Source organism: Caenorhabditis remanei, chromosome II (assembly GCF_010183535.1).
Source record: "Caenorhabditis remanei strain PX506 chromosome II, whole genome shotgun sequence".
In the NCBI taxonomy this organism is placed as follows: domain Eukaryota; kingdom Metazoa; phylum Nematoda; class Chromadorea; order Rhabditida; family Rhabditidae; genus Caenorhabditis; species Caenorhabditis remanei.
In genome coordinates, this window is record NC_071329.1 from 14,206,070 (window position 1) to 14,225,379 (window position 19,310).

At 37.4% G+C, this 19,310-nt stretch overlaps 6 protein-coding genes across 6 annotated transcripts; 3 read left to right on the top strand and 3 right to left on the bottom strand.

Annotated features, from left to right (window-relative positions):
- Positions 1-105: 105 nt before the first annotated feature.
- GCK72_006866 (uncharacterized protein) lies at positions 106-573 on the bottom strand (the record flags this gene model as incomplete). The annotated part of the gene is made up of 3 exons (XM_003109894.2): positions 106-321; positions 365-484; positions 532-573. 3 exons carry the CDS (start codon positions 571-573, stop codon positions 106-108), a joined length of 378 nt encoding a protein of 125 aa, XP_003109942.2.
- A 578-nt stretch (positions 574-1,151) lies between these two features.
- On the bottom strand, positions 1,152-1,780 carry GCK72_006867 (uncharacterized protein; the record flags this gene model as incomplete). The annotated part of the gene is made up of 4 exons (XM_003109783.2): positions 1,152-1,301; positions 1,351-1,530; positions 1,577-1,696; positions 1,739-1,780. The coding sequence occupies 4 exons, from the start codon at positions 1,778-1,780 to the stop codon at positions 1,152-1,154; spliced, it is 492 nt and encodes a 163-aa protein (XP_003109831.2).
- Positions 1,781-2,687: 907 nt separating this feature from the next.
- Positions 2,688-3,586, bottom strand: GCK72_006868 (uncharacterized protein; the record flags this gene model as incomplete). The annotated part of the gene is made up of 4 exons (XM_053725856.1): positions 2,688-2,809; positions 2,860-3,172; positions 3,220-3,438; positions 3,500-3,586. The coding sequence occupies 4 exons, from the start codon at positions 3,584-3,586 to the stop codon at positions 2,688-2,690; spliced, it is 741 nt and encodes a 246-aa protein (XP_053590050.1).
- Positions 3,587-5,811: 2,225 nt separating this feature from the next.
- GCK72_006869 (uncharacterized protein) lies at positions 5,812-6,542 on the top strand (the record flags this gene model as incomplete). Its single annotated transcript, XM_053725857.1, has 3 exons — positions 5,812-5,991; positions 6,050-6,362; positions 6,421-6,542. 3 exons carry the CDS (start codon positions 5,812-5,814, stop codon positions 6,540-6,542), a joined length of 615 nt encoding a protein of 204 aa, XP_053590051.1.
- A 1,575-nt stretch (positions 6,543-8,117) lies between these two features.
- Positions 8,118-14,172, top strand: GCK72_006870 (uncharacterized protein; the record flags this gene model as incomplete). The annotated part of the gene is made up of 7 exons (XM_053725858.1): positions 8,118-8,318; positions 8,370-8,588; positions 11,703-11,828; positions 11,880-12,098; positions 12,143-12,455; positions 12,500-12,617; positions 13,959-14,172. The coding sequence occupies 7 exons, from the start codon at positions 8,118-8,120 to the stop codon at positions 14,170-14,172; spliced, it is 1,410 nt and encodes a 469-aa protein (XP_053590052.1).
- Positions 14,173-14,814: 642 nt separating this feature from the next.
- GCK72_006871 (uncharacterized protein) lies at positions 14,815-18,756 on the top strand (the record flags this gene model as incomplete). The annotated part of the gene is made up of 8 exons (XM_053725859.1): positions 14,815-14,856; positions 16,058-16,183; positions 16,229-16,447; positions 16,571-16,883; positions 16,952-17,069; positions 17,126-17,177; positions 18,308-18,418; positions 18,463-18,756. The coding sequence occupies 8 exons, from the start codon at positions 14,815-14,817 to the stop codon at positions 18,754-18,756; spliced, it is 1,275 nt and encodes a 424-aa protein (XP_053590053.1).
- Between the last annotated feature and the right edge of the window lie 554 nt (positions 18,757-19,310).

Genomic DNA, 19,310 nt, shown 5'->3' on the forward strand with positions numbered 1-19,310 from the left:
GTCCTTTGGGGTCTTCCCTAGTGAGTCTAAAAATGTATCTGGAAATTCGCTATGCATATGAGGTGTTATGATGAAACTTTTTTTTTAAACTAGAACCTGCGTCACTCAAGTTAGAATCATCGCCGTCCGCTCTGTACATACCTGATTCCTCATCAATCCAGTCTTGTCCGCAATTTCGGTGATTTTAGCTGAATCGGCGAATTGCGATTCATCGAAAGCCTTAAAAAGCACAGCGACTTGATCCGGTGAATACTTTTGTTGCTTGATTTTCACACCATTCGCGTGGTCTTCGGAACGGTAGGATTGAAGGATGTCGTTGATCTGAACACGAATTTCAGAATTGAGCGGAGAAGTAGTTACCAACAGCTCTCTCAGACTTTCCAGTGAGCGCCATCAATTGATCCTTGTAAATGTGAACCCACTGTTGGCCGAAGACGTGGTAGTACTCCCAGAGGACATGTTTCGAGGTCTTGAGATGTTCCCACTGGATAACAGACACGTGGTGTTTGTAATTAGAAAGAGTTGACTCACCATTCTAGTGGTGGCACGATGATCCAAACAGGCAGTGCTCATTTTTTCAGAGAAATCGATAAGAAACCGGAGGAAGAAAATAGAGAAAAGACGAGAAAAGTATACAGGGAAGGAAGACAATAAATTTTTGAATGTGATCATCATTTTTTGAGAGGGCTCGATGCATCCTCCTCGTCTATCATTTTATCGCTCATACACGGTAGAGAGAGACCCATAAAATAACGGAATCAAGGTGCGGAGGCAGCGGACAATGTACAGTTTCGAGAGGGGAAAGAGAGAGGGTGATGGGGGACGGCGTTGGCTCTCATTTTGGTCTCTCTTTTTGTTGGAAGGAATCGAAAAGGGGGGGGGGGGGGGTGAGTGAAGAAGAAAGGGGGAGCGGTGGAGAGGAAAGAATCGAGGTGGACATCTGGAACGACAGAGAGGACTCATCAACTTATAAAGGGGACATCCGGAGAAGCAGAACTACAGACAGACTAGTAATTCGGCGAATTGAAACCAAGTAGTTAGAAATATGGAATTGCTCAAGATGGGCTAAAATCTCAAAATAACCTGAAGTTCAAAAACATTTTAAAATTGAACTTTTATTGAAAGTTACCAACAAACAATGAACCATCAAATTAAATAAACTCCATCATCTTCTTCTTCTTCTCTGGGAATTTGTCCGACAAAATATTCTCAATCGAGAAATACGCCGGTCTCGCCTTCTTCTTCTTCTTCACAACTGTTCCATTTTTAATTTTTCTCTGCTTGCTGAACCACGATGTGATCTGAAAATCATTATGATAGGTTGACTCATTTTTCAATTCGATTAACTACTTGAGATCTAGTGAGTCCAGTTTTATCAGATAGCTCTCCGATTTCCACTGTATTGATGGATGGATTGAGATTGAATGCTTCGAGAAGTCCCTCTCTTTGTTCCGGAGTGTACGAGAACGCTTTGATGATCTGTCCTGTTGCTCTATCTTTGTTTCGGTATAGTCTCAGAACGTTTTCTATCTGAAAACCTCTTGAAATTGAAATCTGAAAATGTGTTCTTATGTACATGAGTGATAGATTTTCCAGTGAGATTCATCAGACGATTCTTGTTGTCATGAATCCATTGAACCCCGAACTTGTGATAGTAATCGTGAAGGACATCGTTGGACGTTTTCAAGGATTCCCACTGAATTATGAGGTTTCATTTATCCATTTTACTAGAACTTACCATCTCATTTTCAGCCTCTATAAATGAGACGAAATAACTCATTTGTGTTGAATAGATGCGAGAGGAAAGCGGGTCGAAAGGGAGAAATAATCAATTCGAAAAAAGTGTTGCGCCGGCTCGACGGTGACCTTTCGCTCCTTTTTGATGGGTCGGTAACAGGCAAGAGACGATGAGACAGAAAGAGAGTAATAGTTTTGTTTTTTATTGCTTTTTAGGTAAATGGAGAAAACATGGGCGGGATGGGATACTGTAGGTTAATGGAGTGAGAACCATTAGTATCGAAATTTGGGCGCCACTTACAAACGAATCCAGGATGTGAAATCTTGTTGTAAATGTCGGAATATATGAATTCAGCCATGAGGATTTTGTTTCTGAGGTCAGAATTTTCTGAACATGACCCGAATCCTGTTGTCCATAATTGCAGACACAAAAATACTTTTTGTACAATATATGATTTATTAGTTTAAATGAGCCTAATCTCGACTAGTTTTGGGCAACATTTCATTTTTCACCAATGTCGGAACTAAAAATTGATGGAATATAGGTAATGCGGGTATCATTTAAAAGCTAAACATCTGAAAAACTCAAAAACCACAATCTTTTTAAATTTTGACTTGAGCACGCGACGCTTGACCGCGAAAAGTCAAACTTAGTCAAAAGTAGTTCATTTTAGTAGTAAAGTAAAGTAGCTCATTTTGACGCTCGCATTGTGAAGAATTCAAATATTTTATTAGTTCTCGATGACAACTCAAAAAAACAATAAAAATTATAAAACTCGGAAAAAAACGCTCCTCCGTTGGAGATCCCTTGTCAGATAGATATAGAATTTCTCATCCCATTGTCACAATCCCAGCAATGCTCGGTTTCCCAAAATTCAAGTCAGCTCGGGGTCTCGAAATTCTTAAACCGACCAACATTGATATTTTAAGAATACTCCCCTTCATCCTACTCACTTCCCCCTCCACAAAAAAGAGAGCACAAATTTCCGATAGGGTGGAAACGTCACCACGAGCACTATCCCGTTTAGAGAGGAATGAAGACAAGAAACAACCAAAATGAGTTGAACGATTACTTTAAAACATTCGATAACTTATAATTCTCAGAGAATATAAAATACTCACATTGTGAATCATCCATACCCACTATAATCACAAAAACTACCAACAAAGGAGGTATAAAACAGACTGTCGAAGTGGCGAATTGTCCCAATAGACTCCAGATTGCAGTCCGATGTTTCCGATAGTTTGATCTCGATATTTTGTGTTTTAGGATATTCAACATACGGAATATGTTAACTAGGATAATACAGAAAACAATGAAAACTATAATTCCGCAAGTCACCGCGAAGATAACAACTTTCATGAAATAACTATCCGCCTCACAGATGGTGAAGTTTGGGAGTGATTGGAATCCGGAGATGTATTCCGGAAAGTTCTGAAATTTCATTGTTGGGATACTTACACATCCATCAGTGGGCTCACTTTCTTCAAATACGCCATATTCTCATTTTGAGCCAAACAGTTTCTATAGTAAAGGCATACCACTGCAAATGTATACAGGGCGAATACAGTAATCAGAAGTCCGACCAATGTATTTGGCATTGTGAACTTTTGAAGAGTCTTGGAGATTCCTTGATGTTTTTGGATGAAACAAAATATCATACTTTCGATTTGAAATATTAGACAAGCGATGAGAATGCACTGAAAGTTTAAAAAAATTATTCGAAGTTCTTAAAAACTTGTGCTCTGTTAAATACCATACCATACAAAAGTGCGGAGTTGCACCGAGTCTTGGAAGGAATCCCATGGCATATCCAGCTACTAATGGGTACAAAGGAACCGGCTGCATTAGGAAGGTTAGATGGATGTCTGTGAGACAACATGATATCTGAAAAACTCATTTCCAATAAAAGACAACACTCTGAATTCCTGAATTCACTTGAAAAACCAGCAAAAAGTAACGGAAATTGTCGATTTTTTCGCTTTTATACAAGACGAGATATATGGAGAAAGCATCAAACATCAAAGAGATAACACCGATGACGTGGTAATATATCGCCATCCAATATGGAATTGAGAAGTCAATGCCGTGCATGAAATCAAGCTCAAAATGACTTGGTGAATAACATAATCAAAATTGAAGGAAGAAGTTGTGACAAAATAAAATAAATTGAATTCCATTTCAGGTGAAAACATGTGAAACGGCGCTTTTTGTGTAGATTGAGAACAGAATTGCACAAGGTTCGAAGATCACTTAAACCATGAAGAACTATTCTAAAAAATCAAGTCATCGTTGCTTTTTTTGTTTTTATAATAGGTATTATCCGCTCAGAAGAGCAAGCCACTACGGCTCCAAAAAGATTCGGCTCCGTGCGGTCATCAAGTTCATAAAGAACTGTTTCACGCTCGCGGCACGCCCGTCTCCCTTTCATCGCGGATGGCATCTCTACCAAATTGATGGGAATTACGAGATACATACTGCAGAAATGATTCTGTATAGTATGGTCTCAGCGAAGAGAGCGCGCCGCCGCCACCTATGCTACGGCAGCAGCCGACACCTCACGGGTTCCGCCGCCCGCTATCTTTTGTGTGCGTCTAGGCTCCGCCCACTAGTGGCGGCGGGGAGGAAGGGGAGAGATTTTTTCGAAAGAGAAGGGAGAATGTGCTGGTTATTGGTGTTCTCAACTGGAATTCAGTGGATTTTTCAACAGGGCGGTTTCGAAAATTTAAGAATCTATAAAGATTACTCTTTTCTTAATTTTTTGCCATAAAATTCCATTTTCGGAGAAAAAAGAGAGTTGTCTACCTCACCGCTGTTCTGGCCGAGTGGTCTAAGCCGCTGTGTTCAGTTTTAGTCCTCTCAGGAGGGCGCAGGTTCAAATCCTGCGGACAGTAAATGTTTTTTTTTGGTATTTTTTCACCTTGGTATGTGAGAACGCAAAAAACTTGTGATCGAGCTTGTAATTGAGAGGCAACCCACATTTATCACAACCCCGAAAGGGCGGCGGCGTTTTCGGCCGCGTAGCTCAGCCGGTTGCGGTTTTGTACCCATGCCCGTTCGGTCATGAGCTCGGGACCCGCAGAGCAATAACTCAGCGAACTTTGAGCCAAAAAATTTTTGTTGAGTTCACACCTGCTTTAAAGTACTTTTCAAATAAATCAAGTAATTGAACCCTATCTCTGAAACCTCAATTCTCACCTGCCGCACTGAAGTGCAACACGTGACGGTTTAGTACATCAGGTTTCGTCAGGAGAACTAATTGGTCTTATTGTTCTGGTTGTCCATAATTAATCTATTCTTTAAGCTCGAAATGTGTTAGTCATTTTCCACATCTGCAAACAGGAAATCAACAAAAAATCACCTGGTCGTTGAAAAAAAAACTTGAAGAAAAAAACCTTACCACCATAATTTCCATTTACACATTTTTTAAACATAAGTATTATGTCTGACGCCGTCGATTTTTCTGTGCCTTACTGGCTCATCTATTACTTTCACGTCATCGGAATAGTCTCATTGGTATTCGATGCGTTTTCGATTTATTTGATTTTATTCAAAAGTAATCAAATTGATAATTTCCGGTTTTTCTTGCTGAATTTTCAGGTAATTTATCTCAGGGATTTCAGAAGATACTAGAATTTTCTTTCCAGATTGCTTGTTGTTTCACCGATATCCATATAACATTTCTAATGCAACCTGTTCCTTTGTACCCGCTGATGGGTGGGTATGCACTTGGATTTCTTCCAATTCACTTCGGAATTTCTCTTCATTTTTGTATTGTAAGACTTTCATCACAGGGGTGCGAAGCGTAAGGTCGCCTAAACGCGCTCCGTCGCACATCGATTGGCACGGTGCAAAAAAAACTTGGCTGTGTGCCAAATTCAAGTTTAGCGTTTTTTTTCTCGTATCTTTTAATAAAAAACGCGTCGCGCACGTAACGCGACTCGGGAGGCAAATTCAAAACTTTTCGCTGTGGACCTTACCCCCCTGTGTGTCATCAATATGTATAAAAACTGTTGAAAGCATTGAAATTCCAGACAATAGTAATCTTCCTCTACATTTACCAAGTCGCTAGCATGATTGTATGCTTTGTGAGGAAGAATCAATCTATATCTGGAACATTGACCTCATTTTCAATTCCAACACCTTTCATAATCTTCTTGTTGGCGTTTCTCGTGGTCTACACGTTATCTGTGGTAGGGATGTACTTTAGTTTAAGTGTGAAGGAATCCGAAAAGTTGCAGTTTATCAAAGAGGTAAGCCTTCGAGATTCCAGAGAATACTGGTCGATCCCAACAATTTCAACATTTTCAGAATCTTCCCGAGTACCTTTCCCAATTTGAGTCGCTACCCAATTTTTCTATTTACCAAGCCAACTCGATGCTCTTCATAATGGTTATTGTAGCCGTCACTGGTGGATTACTAGCCTTTTTATTCTTTATAGCAGTTCTTTATAACATTTTCCGAATGCTGAAATTCATAAAAATCCAAATGTCACCTACTACATACCGACGACATCGAGCAGCCGTTTATAGTCTTGTAGCTCAATTTGCTACGTCATCAGTATGCTTCCTGCCTCCGCTGTCTCTGGTTTTTGTGGTTTTCATCAAGCTTCCGCATGCCCAAGGTGAACTACTAATTCTCATTCCATCGGATTCTCATTTCTCAATTCTCTGAAATTTCAGTCCTCGTCGAACTCTTACTTGTCATCGCCTGTTTCCATTCTCCTCTCAATGTTACAGTACTCGTGGCCACCTTCCCACCGTACCGAGCGTTTTTCAGCAGGGTTGTATTGAGAAGAGAGTAAGAATTTTCGAATTTCCTTATTGGAAAAAAACGTATTACTTTTTCAGAGCCCCTGGACTAGCATCCCTTTCAGCCAAAACTTCAGCGGTGGTTTCTCATTTAAGTTGAATTTCTAGACATCACATCACTTTCCAAATGTATTCTAAGCAAAATATAAATTGAGCCGGAATTGATTCAAAACAAACCTTTTCTAGGTGGCAATTAGGTAAAGATCGAACAGAAAAAGTTGTATATATGTATTCTGGTCTGCTAGAAAAATAAAGAAATTGAGTTTATTAATAGCCAGTTTAGTCTATCAACACGGGTGACAAATCTCTCATTTTTCAATAAAAAGTTTTTTAATCCGATTTTTGTTACATGTTCAATAATTAACTTTTTTCACATTTCACCTGTTTCTTGATTCCTACTCTCCTTTTGTTTCTATTTCATTTTCGATAATTTTACCAAAATGCAGATGTACAACATTGACTTTTCTATCCCATATTGGCTTATCACTTATTATCATGTTATTGGTGCAATCTCATTGATGTTTGATATATTCGCTATGTATTTAATTCTATTCAAGAGTAACCAGATTGATAACTTTCGTTACTTTTTGCTGAATTTTCAGGTAGGTAGCTATCAAAAAATGTTCAAGGTAGGGCTGAATTGAATTATTGTTATCAGAGAGTGGGTCATATATAATACTATAGAAATTTTTTGAGATTCATTTTTGGCTGTCATGTTAGACAAATGTTTAAGTGAGCGGCATGTTCTACCTACTTGTCAAGGCCCGCGTACTTGGTGCCAAATTCAAAAATTTTGATTTTTTTTTGGGAAAAAGTCAAATTTTCGACAATCATTCAGCATTAGAAGAAATTCTGAAAAATCATCAAAAATGTTCACATTTGATGAAAAGTTGAAAAAATTTCAAAAAAAAAATGTCAAAAAAATTGTTTCATTTTTTGAAGCCGGGCTTTTGGGCCTTTTTGGGCCCTTGACAAGTATGATTTTTGCTTTCACAATCTGCAAAATTTAAACACAAATGTTGATACTTCAAATCAGTGATCCTGAAATTCACCTGCTGTAAAACTTACGTGATTTTAGAGAAAAAGATCTGCAAATTTGATAGCTAGATCTAAATTCTGAGCCACGTGTGTATGGTGGGCCCGGAAATACTCAAGGAGGGTATAGTACAGTACTAGAATACGACACTTGCAGTTTTTAGTTGAAAGTGACCAACTTTGTGAGTGTGAGACTGCTTTCTTGATGGTTTCACAATATCGATTGTTTATGGAATGTAAAGATCACAAGTAGAGCTTTATTTTTGTAGTTGACTACATTTTTGAACGGACTCACCCTAAGAAGTTATAAATCGGCAAAGGAATTTCTTGCCCTTTTCAGTGCTAGGGATTTTTGAGCTGTTTACATTGACTGCCTATAACTTCTTAGGAAGTGTCCGTACAAAAAAGTTGTCAACTGTGAAAATGAAGCTCTACTTTTGATCTATACACTTCATAAACACTCAATATTGTGATATCATCAGAGAGGTCGTCTCACACCCACAAAGTTGACCATTTTCAGTTAAAAACTGCAAATGATCACGTCATGTGATGATGATGATGCCAAGAAAAGAAAACTTCATGCTATAAAAAATGAGATTAACTTACAGATCGCTTGCTGTCTAACCGACATCCATCTCACTTTCCTTATGCAACCTGTTCCCCTATACCCTCTCATCTCTGGGTATGTTCTGGGATTCAGTGTCTATCTTGGAGCCAACACACATCACTGTATGGTTAGTCTTATTTCGAGAAAAAACGTATAAATATTTGATTTTTATTTTCAGTGTGTGATAACATTCCTATTCATTTATCAAATTGGCAGTATGATCGCATGTTTCATCAAAAAGCATCAAGCAATCGCTGCTACTTTGAAGAGATACCTTATGCCTAAAACGCTGGTTTTTGTCATGGGCGGCTATGTTCTTATCTACACTTTCAGTGTCACAGGGGTCTATGCAACATTGAGTGTTCCCGATAAAGACAAGTTGGATTATGTGAGAAGGGTACGCAAGCTTACAGTACTGATCAAAAAGATATGAACTTTGGCCGTATTCAGTTGAAATTGTCCAACTTTAAGAGTGTGTCATGGTAATTCTGATTGTCACACCTAGTCGGTTTTTAGTGAATCATACAGATTAGAAGTAGTGCTTCATTTTTGTAGTTGACAACTTTTTTTGCGAACCCTCCCTAGAAAGTTACATCGACAAAGTAATTTCTCCCTCAAATCGTCCCAGACTGATTTTTGAGCTGTCCCCTTTAACTGACCATGACACTCTAGGGAGTGGCCGTAGAAAAAAGTTGTCATCTACCAAATTAAAGCTCTACCTTCGTTCTCTATGATTTATACATAATTTACTTTGTGGGACAACAAGTGATACCGTAACGCCTTGTCGAAGTTGGTCATTTTCAACTGGAAAATGCCAAATTGTACATCTGACTGTACTGTACTGTAGCTGCTACTTAATTGAATATTACTTCAGAAATATCCAGAATACCTCCCAGGATTCCAGTTCACGCCAACCTTCTCCATCTATGATCCTTCTGAATACTTTGCTTACTTTGTGATTTATGCTCTTACTGGTGGAATTATTGCATTTTTAACACTAGTAGCAGTCCTTCTAAATATATTTCGAATGTTGAGTATTCTCAAATCAAAAATTTCGGCGTCCACATATCAAAAACATCGAACTGCAGTCTATAGCTTATTGGCACAGTTTGCAACGTCATCAGTCATTTTCGTACCGCCCATCTTTTTTGTTTTTATAATAATAATAATAATAATAATTTATTACGATCGTGAAAGTATCGTGAAAGTATAGAGGTATAGATTGGTGAATTCAATACAAACAAATAAAATAGGTTCAATACATTATATTAGGAGGAATAACCATGAGACATGAACACATGAGATCATACCAGAGAGAGTATTACAGAGGAGCATGAAAAGAAGTAACCATAGAACATTCAGAGTAAGAGTCACATGAACAGACAGATTGCTAAGACTACAGGACTGTGTCAGGATGGCCAACATTCTAGAGTTTCATTGTTGGAAGGGTTCTGTTAACAAGAAAATGGCTTCGTAGTTTAGTTTTGGACTTTTCCCAGACGAACCTGGTTTTAGTGCGTGTTCTAGTGTACTCACTTAAAGAGAAGAAGTTTTTGGTTTCAAGATCTACTTTGTTTAATAGCATTTTATATATGAATGTTTGATCGATTGCATGCCTCCTGGACTCTAAGGAACTTAACCCATATAGTTGATTACGCTCAGGCGCCGTTTTGTAATCTGGATCATCTATTCGTATGTACTTGTTTTTTTGTCTGCTGAGTAGTCTGCGCGTAAAAGCGTTTTGTACTGATTCAATGGCTTTTACATCTGCTAATTTTATGGGACTGCTAACTACGGTGCCGTATTCAAGAATCGGCCGCACAAATGTTTTATAAAGCAAAATGTGCAATTTTTCACTGCGACTGTGGTAGAGTAGGAATATCTGAGAAATAATGAATTTCGCTGAATTTGTGAATTTTCTCCAGTGATCGGAGAAAGTTAGCTTCGGGTTGATCATGAATCCTAGGTCTCTGACCACTGACTCCCTCCTTATTACATCTCCATCAATATTGTAACTTGTGTCGTGTTTTTTTGTTCCTAGTGTTATTGTATCGTTTTAATAGGTATCAACGGAGCGCAGAGTAAGTTTAATGGAATTCGATTTATCATTTGAAAAAAAATACAGTAATTGTGAATGTTCTATTGATGATTGCATGTACGCATTCCACATTCAATATGATAGTTCTGGTCTCAACGTTGCCACCGTATCGGAAGTTTGTCTTGGATTTGATTTTTCAGAGAGAGTAGGTCAAATCTTAAAATTTAGAATTAGGGAGAATATTTCTTACAGACAAGGAAAAAATCATGGACATTCTTCAGTGTCTCAGAGACCATCTCCGATTATTTCTCATTTGGTTAAATAATTCTTATTTTTGGAAATCCAACAAGTGCGCTCTATTGGAACTTGAAGATCCATAATTCTGATGATTTTAAAGTATGAAAAGCTGAGAAAAGCTCTGGCAACTGAGATTGATTATTCTCACCTGTCTCCTGCACAAGCTCCGCCCATTCATGCTCTCTCTACTTTTTTCCAATCAGAACCCAGTTTTTGATGTATGACATTGACTTCTCTATCCCATATTGGCTTATCACTTATTATCATGTTATTGGTGCAATCTCATTGATGTTTGATATGTTTTCGATTTGTTTGATTCTGTTTAAAAGTAGCCAAATTGATAACTTTCGGTATTTTTTGTTGAATTTTCAGGTAATATATGTGGTTCATTTTTTATGTGATTTTTTCGAAATAAAAGCGAGAATTTATATTTTTTAAAGAAAGGAAACCGGAAATCAAATAGATTCTGGGCGGACTAGGGAAGGATCCCGAGTCGATTTGGAGTTACAGTTTGAGACATATATGACTAGAACGGAAGCATTTTCAAGACTCATAAACTTGACGTTTTTATCGTTTTTTTTTCAAATTTTTTGTGTTGAACGTGTATATCCAAATCATGTAGATTATTATTGCTTATGTTGGAACACAAAAAATAAAACAAATAAGAAAAACGTCCATTTTGAGAGTCTTGAAAATGCTCGTTTTGCACTGAGAAGCCACAAAAACCGCGAATAACTTTTTTCACGAGATCGTCCTCCAAAAACAGAATATAGATTCAAAATCAGCGCAAAATTTCCGTTTTAGTGATATGTGTCTCCAACTCCTTCCCTAGTGAGTCTGAATTCAATTATCGGCTATTTACGATTGTCTTGAACCAAAGTTTATAGACTCTAAAACACGCCAAAATCAGATTATTTTTTTAGTTTTCTTATTTTTTTATATTATAAATTCACAGTCTGCCACCAGGGGGTGTTAAAAACGCAAGGAATTTGTTCGGATGGGTCTCGTAGTTGAAATAAGTGAAACACTGTACTCTACTAGGGTTTCAAATATTTTTACTACGGATTTCATGCTTTCAACTACGAGACCCATCCGAACAATTTCCTTGCGTTTTTAACACCCTACGGCGGCAGACTGTGAATTTAAATACCCATTTCTGTTATTCTCTAATTCCAGATAGCCTGTTCTCTCACCGATATCCATCTTACATTCCTCATGCAACCAGTCCCTCTTTACCCAATTTTCTCCGGGTACATTCTGGGATTCAGTGTGTATCTCGGAGCTACTATTCATCATTGTATGGTAAGCCTTTTCTCAATTTATTAAAAAAAAATCAAAAGATTTCTTTCTCAGTGCATCATAATTTTCCTGCTCATCTACCAAATCGGTAGTATGATAACTTGTTTCGTTAGAAAGCATCAAGCGATTGCGGGTACATTGAAGAGATATCGGATATCAAATCTTTTAGTTTTTATTATGTTATTGTATGTATTTATCTACACGTGTAGTGTGACAGGTATATTTGCGACTTGTAGTGTGCCTGATGGTGAGAAATTGAATTATGTGAGAAAGGTATTTTCAGTTAGAAAACCGAAAAACTCAACTTCTGATTTCAGAACTATCCTGAATACCTATCTGGATTCGAGTCAATCCCAAACTTTTCCATCTATGACCCATCTGATTACTTTGCAAATTTTGTGATCTATTCTCTGGTCGGAGGAATTATTGCATTTCTAACACTAGTAGCAGTCCTTCTAAATATTTTCCGAATGTTGAGTGTTCTAAAATCTAAATTATCCGCGTCTACTTATCAAAAACATCGATCTGCAATCTACAGTTTGCTAGCACAATTTGCCACGTCATCAGTGATTTTCGTACCGCCCATCTTTTTTGTTTTTATTGTTCTGATGGGTATCAATGGAGCGCAATGTAAGTAACCTTCTTGTATCAAACAGATAATAACTGAGTTACAGTAATCGTCGAGTATCTAGTTGTGATTGCATCATTTCACTCTTCCCTGAACTCAATAGTTTTGATTACGACTTTTCCGCCTTATCGGAGATTTGTGATCAATCTGATACTCAGAAAAGAGTGAGTTATACTATTATTGTATAAGTTATGTATAGTAGGTTTCAGAGACACAAAACCATTCGGACTATCTACAGTAACCCAGAGGCCATCTGCAATAATATCCATACTTGTCAACGGGCCGAAACGGGCCGACACGGGCCGGCTCGTAACTCGCGTCAAAATGAATATTATGAGCTGAAAAATATACCAAAATGTAGATCTCGATGTGTGCCGCGGGCCGGGAAAAAGTGCCAAAAAACGCGAAATTTGCCAAAAAAGCCATTCTAGCCCGGCCCGCGGCATATTAAAGAATAGCCAACCGGCCCGTAGTAGGTCACGGACATAGAACTCGCCGAGATCTACATTTTGGTATATTTTTCAGCTCATAATATTCATTTTGACGCGAGTTACGAGCCGGCCCGTGTCGGCCCGTTTCGGCCCGTTTACAAGTATGATAATATCGCATTACGGGAAATGAATAGATTTTGAGCAAGATAAAGTTGTTTTTTTTTCAAACTCTCAATTGCCTTTTTTAATGAAAAATTTGCTGATGAATCCACATTTTTTCGGCATAGAGGACAAGACAGCAGCTGAAAATATAGTGATTTTTGAGCTGTTCCTTTAAAATGACCATAACTGTCTAGGGAGTGTCCGTACAAAAAAGTTGTCAACTACAAAAATGAAGATCAGTCTTTGTTCTGTAAGGTTTATACATAATTTACATCAGGGATACTGTATCATCCTCTCAAAATTGATCATTTTCAACTAAAAAAGACCAAATTGTATATCTGAGTGCACTGTACTTACTGTATTCCTGTACTGTGTTACTGTACTGAACTGTGCTGTAAATTGTACTGTATGTATCGGACAACTCAATGAATCGATGTTTATGTGATCCTTGTTTTGAATATGGATATGAATCTGAAAAATTTGAATTAGAAAGTCAGTGACAAAAACTAATCGAACTACTTTCAAATAATCCAATCCAATCTTTTGAGCGCTTTGGATTTCTTCTTGCGATGATTTTCTAGATGTTTCTATAAGAAATACCTCACATTTCTTCAAAAAAATTTGATTTTTTGTGCAAAAATTCAAATTTTAAAATTTTTGTGCTGAAACCCGGACGAGGCCGTTCCGTCGCAAGTATGATTTTATGGAATCAAGTTTGTTGCCGCTAAAACGTATTGTTTTATTCTAGTGACCACCAAAAATTATTGAGAATCTCACGTTTCACCCCCTTGTCGGAAAAACACGTCGGTAGTTTCAAAACGTCTCTACCTTCCGTGATACTCTGAAATAATCTCAAAGATCTCAACCATCGAAGATTCTATAATAAATACTTTCGTAAAACATCAAGTTCAGCAAAGCAGTCCAAAGTACTCGGCAGAAACCCGCATCAGGCACGCAACATTTACACGTTGAGCATCAGGCGCGCAACACTGCAGCATCAGGACTGCATCATTTACACGAGTTTCGTTTTCGGAAACGCGTCGGCAGCACGTGTGCAGCAACTAGGATGCGGCAGCATATCCGCAAACCTGCAGCAACAGATCCGCTACTCTTCAGCAGCACCTAGGCAACATTCAGCAAGTACGCTCCATTTTTTTCAGTTCCGAAAACTTATGTTTTTATTCACTTTTCTCCTATTTTTCTGTTTTTCATACCAATGTTTTCTCTGGATTTATTTTATGAAAATAACTTTACCCGCTTATTGGAAGAAAAATATATGTGCCTATAGAAACAAAAAAAAATCATATTTCAGCTCTCAACTACTAAAAAGACAACATCACCGCCAGTCAAGCCAAATAGGATTTCAGGAAAAATGAAAAGGTGAGATTTTCTCAATACTCTAAATAAGTCTTACGTCTTTCTTTCAGAAATTTGAACGGTAGGAAACGACGAGAATTTCAAAGCAAGCTGAATGCAACATCATTGAAAAATAATTCATAAATTGTACTGTTTTTTCACATTTCCGTGAATTGTACTATGTTCAGATTTAGATATATGTAGTTGTATTTAAGGTTTGTAAATAAATTTAATTTAATAATACACTGTTTTCGTTTCAATAAAATATAGCAAAGGCGGCAGCGGCCTCATTTTAGCAGCGCCAGAGCAGCACAACAGCGACCTTTCCGCAACACGTACGCTACAGTACCGCAACACCACAGCATCAGGCACGCACTCTACGCTTGCCTGCTGCTGGACTGCTGCGCGCCTGATGCGGGTTTCTGCCGAGTATCTATTCCAATTGGAAAATCATGTGAGTTTCAACAAAACACTTTTAAAAATTCATTCATGATAACTTGTTCTTTTAAAGAAAATTGCACCCTTCGGATCTTCTTTCTCAAAGTAACCAACCACCTACTGGATGTCATACGTTTGGTTGAAAAGTTGAGTCCGAAGGCTACAAAATAAACAAATCCAAGTTTAACACCTGTAACCTCTCAATTTATTATCAGCCAGGTTTATTCTGCATATCTAGTTTCTCAGTATTAAAAATGTATTCCATAGACTTTTCTGTTGCATATTGGCTATCAAGATACTTCCATGTAATTGGATTCATTTCTCTATTATTCGATGCGTTTTCTATTTATTTGGTGTTGTTTAAAAGTGATAAAATTGACAATTTTCGGTATTTTTTATTGAATTTTCAGGTTAGTCTTACAAGGTTTTGACTGTTCACGGTCTCCCACATTGCGAAAAAGAACTACAAGAAACGTGACGCCGATTTTTTCCCGTTTTAATTAAATTCTTTTATTTTTCGCCCTGAAAATGCAGTATTTTCAGGTTTTGAGACGTCACAATGGATGAAAACGGTCCCTTCTATCAGAATTGTAGAAAATAAAATGCTCTATCCTATGAGCCAGAAAACGTGAATTGTGATCAAAAATTGACTTTTTTGATACAGAAAAAACAGATTGTCAGGAAAATGAGTATAACTTTTTTGGCAGAAAACATTTTCAGATAAAAATTGTAAATAATGTACTTGAGGATGCTGTAAAACTGTAACAATTTTTAGAAAATGAAATATTGGCTGAAATGACAGAAAATCTCAATTGTCTGAAAATATGTTTTTCTGTATCAAAAAAGCCAATTTTTGATCAAAATTCTCGTTTTCTGGCTCATACGATAGAGAAATTTCTTTTCAACATTTCTGATGGATGGGACCTTTTTCCATCCATTGCGATGTCTGAAAACCCGAAAATACTGGATTTTCAGTGCAAAAATAAGAGAATTGAATTAAAACGTGAAAAAATCGGTTTCACGTTTCTTGCAGTTCTTTTTCGCACTATGAGAGACCGTGTTTTCTGTTAATCGCCTTGAACTGAAATTTATTCCGAATGGAAAAGTGTAAATCAATCAAAAACTGCAACAAAAAACCGGCTCAAAGCTCAAAGAAAAATTAATCACCTGGTTGAATTCTTAGAATTTTCTTAAAGTAACACCCAAGTCCATTTCAGATCTCCTGCGCCCTAACCGATTTCCACGTCACTGGCTTTACCCAACCAGTTCCTCTCTACCCCTTACTAGCAGGATATGTGATGGGTTTTGGAGCTGGACTAGGACTAACCACTCATTTTGCGATGGTAATTTTTGTTTCAGAAACTTCTGAAAATACCTGAAAATTTCAGACAGGAATCGCGTTATTCTTTACCTATCAAATCGGCGCAATGATTGTATGTTTCGTAAGGAAACATCAAAGTATAGCGGGGACATTGAAGAAATATGAGATTCCAAAACTGGGAATAATCCTAATGGCGATTTATTTTCTGTCGTATATTGCAAGTGTTCCTGGAATCTTCGCAACTCTTGGTGTCCCAGAAAACAAGAAATTCGAGTATGTCCAATCGGTAAGTCTATCAGCCTCACAGGTTCAAATTTTCAGCACACAAAAAAGTTTTGGATAATTTTTCGAAATTCGCGCTAATTTTACGCAATTTTTTCATGTCCATCCAATCTCCTTCTCCTTTCAGACCTATCCAGAATACCTCCTCTCCTTCCAATCCCTTCCAAACTTCTCAATCTACGAGACAACTTCTAGTTTCGCAATTCTCATTGCCTATGCCGTCGGTGGCGGATCTCTCGCCTTTATTGTATTCGTTCTAGTCCTTCTGAACATATTTCGAATGTTGAGTCTTCTGAAACCCAAAGTTTCTCGTTCCAACTATCGAAAGCATCGAGCTGCCATCTGGAGTCTTCTCGCTCAATTCGCCACGTCATCAGTGATTTTCGTGCCGCCCATTGTTTGTGTTTTCGTGATTTTAATTGGTATAAATGGATCGCAGTGTGAGTTTTCTTTCTTATATAACCCTCAATCTGGCACCTATTTTTTCGTCAAAACTTAAATACTTCAGTAATAATCGAAATTCTTCTCATGATCGCCTGCCTTCACTCTCCACTGAACTGCATTGTTCTAGTCATAACATTCCCTCCGTATCGGCTTTTCGTTATCGACCTAATTCTCAGAAGACGGTTCGTCAAGAAAACAACAAACTACAATAATCAGGAACCTATCGGCATGTTTACAGTAAGCCGAAACCAATTGGGATGTCTACTGTATCATTGAGACCATCGGTTATGGTAACTAAATTGGAGAAGTAAATAATAATAATAATAACAATAAATTAATGAATTTCAATAAATTGATAAAAACAATGAAAACATGAAACAACAGAAACAATTAAAGAGATATGAATTCTTACTTTTGAACCGCCCATTCCGGCAATTCCGTTTTAAAACACCATTTCGGTGTCTCATATTTCAAACAATGCAAGAACAACTGATAATGATTATCGGGCACTTTCTTCGATTCCACATTGCATTTCTGACAAATTTCATCAAATTCCGGTCGTTGATCTACAGTAAGTCCTGGCGTGTAATTTCTGTAGAATCGGCGGCGAGATGCTCCATTTGTTGTTCGAAATCCGGATTCGGTTTCTCGTGCCAATTTTCAGATTTTTGCGTGTTTCGAACATCTTCGCAGAGCTGAAAATAAAAAAAGACTTAAAATTGTTCCTGAAATTTCAATTGCTACCCCCTCAATATATCAAACAAATTGGAATTTGACGGATTTCAAGCCAAAAAGTTGTTCAAACTGGAAAAAATACAAAAAAACCAACCCATCAATTCCGACTTTTTGACTTAAAATCCAACTAATTTCTGCTTTTTGGCTCAAATTCAGCGAAGTTCCGATTTTTTGGCTTAAAATACGTTAAATTCCGTTTTTTGGCTTTAAATTCGTCGAATTCCGACATTTTTTTTTGCTTAAAAAACGTCAAAATTGACTGACTTTTTCGGTTTAAAACCACTCAAATTCCGACTTTTGTGGCTTGAAATTCGTCAAATTCCGACGTTTTGGCACACATGATTCAAAATTCTGGAAATTCGTTTTAAAAACATTTTCGAGTTAGGGTACCTCTTGGAAAAAACACTTCAAGATGTAGTAAAGCCAAAAAAATGTTCAAAAAAAAGCTTTGAGCTAAAAATTTCTCAATTTCCAGACTAAAACTCACCTATCCTTTTTGGGTGGAAATCCGGCGAATTCCAATTTGTCAGATATATTCCAAAACTTCACTCTGTTTTTTTTGTTTCAGAAAACTCTGGTCAGGCGGAACACATTCGGTAGTACAAGTTCACATCGAAACGGGAAGAACTCATCAGATTCGAGTACATTCACAATTTCTGGGTTTGTTTTTTTTTCTTTTTTCCAGTTTAAACAATTTTTTCCAAGTCATCCAATCGTTGGTGATCAACTCTACAATTCGACTGTCTGGGGATCAACAAAAGGAAAAAATGCAGAGTATCAGAAGAGTTTTGGGGAGGTATATCATATCGAAACTTCAGAAAAAACGCAATTCATTTTCAGCTCTGCGAAGATGTTCGAAACACGCACAAATCTGAAAATTGGCACGAGAAACCGAATCCGGATTTCGAACAACGAATGGAGCATCTCGCCGCCGATTCTACAGAAATCACACCGGAAACGCCAGGACTTTCTGTAGATCAACGACCGGAATTTGATGAAATTTGTCAGAAATGCAATGTGGAGTCGAAGAAAGTGCCCGATAATCATTATCAGTTGTTCTTGCATTGTTTGAAATATGAGACACCGAAATGGTGTTTTAAAACGGAATTGCCGGAATGGGCGGTTCAAAAGTAAGAATTCATATCTCTTTAATTGTTTCTGTTGTTTCATGTTTTCATTGTTTTTATCATTTATTAATTTATTGATTTTCAATTTTCAGTCACCATAATCGATGTCCTTAATGTTACAGTAGATATCCCAAATTGGTTTCGGCCAGACTTGCACTACAATTTTTTGTCCAAAAATTTACTTTCTGAAAATGTTTCATATTTTTCCTCAAGTATATTTTTAACAACCTTCGAAACCTACAGAAAATTGTTCTTCAGAAATATTTTTCAAAAAAATCGGGAAATTTTCGAAAAATTTTTTTTGAATTTTTTCAGTACTGAACTTCCGGGCCGGAGAAATTTTAATTCCGTCCCGGCCCGCATTTCCTTCTCTTCCTTCAACTGTAGATATCTATAGATTCTCACTCTTCAAATTCTGAATCTCCGTTGACACGTCCTCAAAATTCGACGTCTCAATGTCAGTCTCCGGGGCCCCATATATTTCCTATCTACAGCATTTAGCCGCTCCTTAATAAATCTACTCTGAAAAGCAAGTTTTGATAAGAACAGCCCTTTGTTCAA